Below are 6,457 nucleotides of genomic sequence, written 5' to 3'. Positions count from 1 at the left end.
AATACCTATCTAGAAATATTTTTTTTACATTTGCTACACATAGCGCCATCTCTTGGTGAATAATATGCCTTACCAAAACACAAAAGAAGACTAAAGAGCATTTTAGTCTTCTTTTGTGTTTTGGTCCTTCCTTCCCTTAAAATTCACAAAAAGAACTTTATTGTAATGCCAGCTAATACATTATCGCAAAACAGTTCGCCGAACTTTGGCGGCATACATTGCTGGTTTTTCATTGCGGTAATTATAAGCTGCCATACAAACTACGCAATTAGTGTTTGTGCATTCGCGTGATCTGTCTAAAATTCGGCGGTAGTTTATAGCCGGTATAATGGAATGAAAGGTTAATTAAAATATAAATTATTTTATTAAATTGTTACACATATTTAGGGGTCGTCTATTAATAACGTGAGGCTTAAAGGGGGTTCAGCAAAAATCACGAAATATCACCAGAGGGGTTCAATTAAAAAAATATATCACGTGATTAATGGACGGCCCCATACCACACACAAAATCAAACACAAATACCCGTTCATAATTATTAATATCATACAAATTATAAACAAAATGTTAAATCAAATGCATCTTATGCCATAATTATAATTGAGTTGAGTTAGCAAAGTTTAATCGTAGTTTAATTGTATCAAGTTTTAATATAGTTGCTATAGTTTTAATATAGACGCTTCATTTTAGTAAATAATTTATATATGTATAATATTAAAATTCCAAGTGCTTTGTCCTGTAAAATAAATACAGCCAATGGCATAATATTCCAAATTAGATAAGGTTCCTGCACGAGTGAAATCCCATTCAAATGCTGAATAAAAATAAGTAATTTTGGACTTTATATATGGCGACATTTCTCACTAGATAATAATGGTTTTGATTTAAGGTACTTATATGATGAGGATAATAACAAATACATTATTATAATAATGTAAAAAGATCTGAAGCTGGGATTGGCTTAACGCTACGAGTTGATATTTTTTCGACTTTTGTGCAACTACGAATATTAAAGGTGCCCTTGTGACATTTTGTTTATCTTTTAAAATAATGAACTGAATGAACCGAATACTACATTCTGTTTTTAATTAATTATTGGAGAACTCTTCAAAATAAATTGCGGAAATGTGTCGAGTCGACTTGACCACCACCACAGACATAAGGCTACGGGGTGACGCATGAATTAAATTAAAAATTCTTAATTTCATAATCCATGTCAAATATTAAAATAAATTAAACATTAAATATTTTGCCATATTGGGATGATAAATTGAGTATTTAATACATTCAGCATCGAATATTGATATAAGAAATTAAAGTCTAAAAAACTTGTAATAACAGAGAGAGATACATCTTTGACATTACAGCCACCAAAGTTAATAATGTAACTCTGAAAATGTCGGGGGGAAAATCTGTAATAGCGGAAATTTTATAAATTGTAAATACACGAAAATGGTACAGACAAAATGATATTATAAGTTTAAAATAAATCATTATATTATTTTTAATCTTAATAAAAAACGCAACTGACATGGTAGGTTTAACATAATTATCCTTATCTTAAATGGCAAATAAAAAAATGGCCTCTAATTTTGAAAAATAACATGATGGCATCCCTTAACCTTAAAGCATAATTCTTATAATCCTCAATGAGTTTTCTAAGAAAACAATTTAAACTTAAAACAAAGTGCCTATTGCACTAAACTTATCTTAAAATAATCATTTTAAAATATTCATAATAAAGTAAATCAAATTAAAATATCTTTATTTTCTTAGTAGGTGGTTCTAAGAGAGTTTCGACCGATGCGGCCGCATTGTTATTACAATTTTTAAAATGTTAACAAAGACAAGTATTTAATTCGACTGACTTTAAAATAATTAATCTGTACTGTGGTAATGTCACTTTTATGAATGATTGATTTTGGAAAAGGTTCCTTCCTCAAAAGAATTGACGGATCGTAATGTCAGCGAGACCGCAGCGGTCAAAACGCTCTCGAGAACCATCCAGTAATGAGATTTGTTTTATTAGTCATGATTATGATTTTTGACACAATTGATGTGAATGATAGTTTTAAATATTTAGTAATAGGGCCCTAAGGTCCAAACAAAATTTTCTGATTTCATGAATGATGCATATAAACTTTTAAGTCCGGGACATCCCTAGATACGAACCAATTCGATCGAACATAATTCGCCGTCTAATAATAATATCGATGTTCGATTGATTACATTTCTGCTCTTCCGCTCTTGTAGTATATCTAATTATTGTCAAATCTTAATCTTTTAGAGAATTTGACTTATCACTACTGTACCCCAAGCACGAAAAATTTTGTTATCGTAATAGTAACCGTTTTTGCGTTTTACTGGACTAAACACCTCAGAAAAAAAACTTAGTTCAATAATCCGTCAGGATTTATCATTCTTGTTCGTAAAGAAATACGTTTACCATAACGATAACAATAACTCTTCGCGTTTGTCCTACCGGTTGGGTTGATATTTTTGAAATACTTTTCACGACAAAAATCAATGAGACAATTTTACCTTGCAATCATATTAAATTTCATTCAATGAAAAGAAAATCACTGTCCCTAGTTTTTGTGAGCAAGTGTTTCGAAAATTACACCCATAGAGTTATGTTTTATGAAAGACGTCTCAAAGGAATACAGACAAGCTAATGGTAAGGCACTAATAGTTATCTCACTCGACATTCAATGGTACCTCTTCAATGTCTTCGCACATGGAGTTGAATCCAGCCGCCCACTCGTCTAAAGCTTTTTGCTGTAATAAAAACACACATATTGTCAATAAAACATATTTATTAAGTGTATTTTGGGTATATGAAGAGATAAATAAATGAAAAAGAAAAAAGAAAAATAATCACGTCGTAGGAAGATCTAAGAACATGTGATTGTATGTTGTTAAATATTTAGATTTGTTTTCATTTAAATAACATTCCGTTTTCTCTTACAGTACATTTTATAGCTTGAAAAGAAATACAATAAAATGTTCATATAAACAGTCATGGAAATTATAGACTTGAAATAACTTGCATATATATATATATATATATATAAAATTTCTATTCATGTTATATATATATAAAATTTATATTCATGTTATATTATATATATATTTATATTCATTCATAACAATTAAAAATTATTAAAGATGTCTAGACAAAATTTACCTCTTTCTTAGACATTTTATGTTTCTTAGTTTTCCTCTTTTTCTTTGTCTTCTCTGGTTGGAAGGTTGGCATGGTGAATGTGAGGTCGGCGAGATCATCTTCCTCGCTGGAGACATTCTCCTCCTGCTCCACATTTGCAGTCTCACTAGATGTGGAATGCTGAGGGAAGGTCACCTTTTTCGCTTTCCCATAGCTTTTTCGCATCGGCTGGAATGTAATAAGAAATTAATGAAAATGAAAGAAGTATGTATAAACAATAAGTGTTGGTGAAAGTAACAAAAAAATGGCACTTTTTTTTAAATTATAATGATACTGATAGGCTAGTATAGAGTATTTTTAAATTTTTATTATCTATAACATGTCCCACTGCTGGGCATAAGCCGGGGAGGCTTATGCCCAGCATCTCTCTTTCCACGTGTCCCTTTCTTTGGTCTTCCATCCAATGTCTGTCGAATGCCCTAATCCGAATAGTTACTAAATCTTTTTAGCAACCATTTCGAACAATTAGTAAGTTAAGAATTTTTCCAATCCAGCTGCTCCAATCAACAGTATATATTGATTATATTTTTAACACAAAAATGAAAGTACTTTCTATAATGTGGCATGAAACATACCTTCAAATGATGGACAAGTTCCACATCTTCAAACAAATGCATCGACTGTGAATCTTCGTACATATCAGCTAAAACTTCATCAACTGTTGTGACTTCACTGTTCTTTTGCACAGAATCCTTTTCTGGAAATTCTGGGGCATCTGCAGCGGATTTTATCTCTTCATACATCTTATTTACAGCATCAGAACTAGCAGCCATCTTCAATTTAGCATCTAAAGTCAATGCTCTCATCGGCCCTGACATTGCATTGATTTCTTGCAAGACAGCCCTGGCCCTAGGCCTCAGTGCCCGCACTTTAGGGTTCACTTTAACAGGCGACACATTTTCTTGATCATCACTATCATCAAACCCAAAGAAGGTACCATCTTTATCAGCTATTTTAGTGTTCTTTCTATTTTCTGAAGTTTCATTTGAGTTGTCTTGATCTTGTTTAGAATTTTCACTCCTGCCTGACAAATTATCAACATTTTTACTAGTTTTGTCAACAGATTTATCTGATTTCTTAGGAGTTTTATCTTTTGTAAGATCATCAAATAGATTTGCTTTTGTTGGTGTAACAGATCTCCCTCTCTTTTTCTTCTGAGCACTCCTTTGAACTACTTCCCTTATGAAGGATATTATACTTGTCTGTTTCAGATTAGGCTGATTTTGTACTTCTTCCAGTGCACTGAACACTTCATCATGGCCTACCATATTTGTATAAACATGTTTCTTTTTATTTTCTTCAAAATTGATGAAAGAACTTTCAACAGCCGGTGTCATGTTCGGTTTTACGTAAGAATTAACATGCCATTTTATGGGTAAATTGCCAAATTCTATTCTCCATGGACTGGCTTGAGGATGTCTTGTAGATAGGTTCATACTACTACTTGCTACTGGATTCTCATCAAAAAAGCTAATGTCTCCTTGGAGATTCAATGGATCTTTGCTGTGCATAGACCTCTGTGTTTGATGTTGGTCTATTACTGGTGATTTTGGATGCTGGGGAGAGTTAACGGGAGAGTAATTTATATCATTGTAATCTTCTGCACTCATTTCAAAGCCAGCTGCAATATCTTCTACTCTTACAGAGTTTTGAGCCATTTTATCTATTGGATTGACATTTGCAAGGTTTGAATTTTCTGGAGTATTTTGTATGCTCTCTTTCATAGAAACTTGAGTATTTTTCTGTTGTAATTTCTGTTCAACATTTTGTTCAGCAACACAATTCTCAGACTGTGGAACATTTGTATTTTCATTTTCAACAGCTGGTGTTATGACGACTGCAGGCACATTAGGTTTTTTAACAACATTTTTCAAAGCTGCCAGAGCTTTTGAAACATTTTGATCATAAATATTTTTGAACACAACAGTTTTCGGCTTTGCTGGTTTCTTCTTAACAGGCTTTTTGCGTTTTTTCTTAGTAGGTGGTGGTTCCTCGCTGGGATCATATGTAAACTCATAGATGTCAAGATTATTATCTTTATTTGAAGAGGATTTCTTTTTCTCCTCTAGAATTCTAAAAGAAAAACTTGTATTTTTTGCAGTTTTTACTTTGTCTTTAGGGGATGTTTTATGTTGACCATTGTTTTTTTGTCTAACCAACCTTCTCTTAGCATTATTGTTTGAATCAGAGTTGGCTTCGGGTGAATTATCAATATGCCTTTTATGCCGAATTCTTTTGTCAGAAATGATTTTGTTTACCGGCAACTCAATTTGTTTTTCTTTAGACTTCACAATCTTTGTTACTTTAGAGCTCTTATTTTCAATAATTGGTGTACTTGCATGACATGGCTTTACAGGAATGTATTTCAAAGGGCTGATAGAATGATCCTCAAGTTTAGAAGGCAGTCTGCATATCCGCTTAGGTCTGTTAGCAACTAAACTGTTTTCAAAACTTTTTTGAGGAGTTTTAAATGGAGATTCAACAGTGTTGATTTTAACAGGACTTATTACCTTAAAAGCTGGTCTATGATGTGTTGTCGGTATGGAAACAATGGTTTCATTGTCAAATTGAACCTTACTGTTTGACAAATTATTCAATACATTATTATCAATGTATCTAGTTGGTATACGTCTCTCTCGTCGAGGTCGTGGTATATTTTCAAGTCCTGTGATGACTTCATGATTTTGTTTGCTACTTTGTTTCTTTGCTTCTATTGACGTGTTATCGTCTGAAGCTGAGTTAGTTTTATCAGCTAATGCTTTTCTAGCAGGTTTGGTGATTTTACCAATAGGTTTCGTCTTTGTTTTGTCAACTGCAACTATGTTTTCTTTTAAAGATTTTGTTCCTTTAGTGCCCCTGGTTCTTGGCGGCATGATGCTACACAAACTTTTTTAAAAACAGGTGACATAAAGACAACTTCTAGAATTACAGAGACACAAAACACTTCTCTTGATTTGTCCCATGCATGAGAATTCCAATTCCGATATATTAAAGTTTGATAATTTGTAAAATTCCTTTACAAAACACGCACTTAATAAAATTTTCGCTCGTTTTTTAACAATTGACAGTCAAATTAGATGTCAATTATGACATTATTTCTTTTCTGACGTTCGGATACATGATACATCTCGTCTTATCTCAGCCGCACACATTAGGTATCTGCATCCGAAAACCTAATCAGGAATCAGAATTCGAAAACCTGAATGCTCTTCTTTCATACAGTCGCACACG

The 6,457-nt window shown here is 32.6% G+C and overlaps 1 protein-coding gene across 1 annotated transcript; it reads right to left on the bottom strand.

The window, feature by feature from the left end:
* Window positions 1-345: 345 nt before the first annotated feature.
* On the bottom strand, window positions 346-6,302 carry LOC128676947 (putative uncharacterized protein DDB_G0292292). Its single transcript, XM_053757425.2, has 3 exons — window positions 3,802-6,302; window positions 3,188-3,394; window positions 346-2,778 (listed from the first exon to the last, which is right to left on the bottom strand). Exons 1-3 carry the CDS (start codon window positions 6,097-6,099, stop codon window positions 2,698-2,700), a joined length of 2,586 nt encoding a protein of 861 aa, XP_053613400.1. The 5' UTR covers window positions 6,100-6,302; the 3' UTR covers window positions 346-2,697.
* Window positions 6,303-6,457: the final 155 nt, after the last annotated feature.

This window comes from Plodia interpunctella, chromosome 17 (genome assembly GCF_027563975.2).
Source record: "Plodia interpunctella isolate USDA-ARS_2022_Savannah chromosome 17, ilPloInte3.2, whole genome shotgun sequence".
Taxonomy (NCBI): Eukaryota; Metazoa; Arthropoda; class Insecta; order Lepidoptera; family Pyralidae; genus Plodia; species Plodia interpunctella.
The sequence above is the reverse complement of the archived record's forward strand: the minus strand, read 5'-3'. Positions and strand labels throughout refer to the sequence as shown.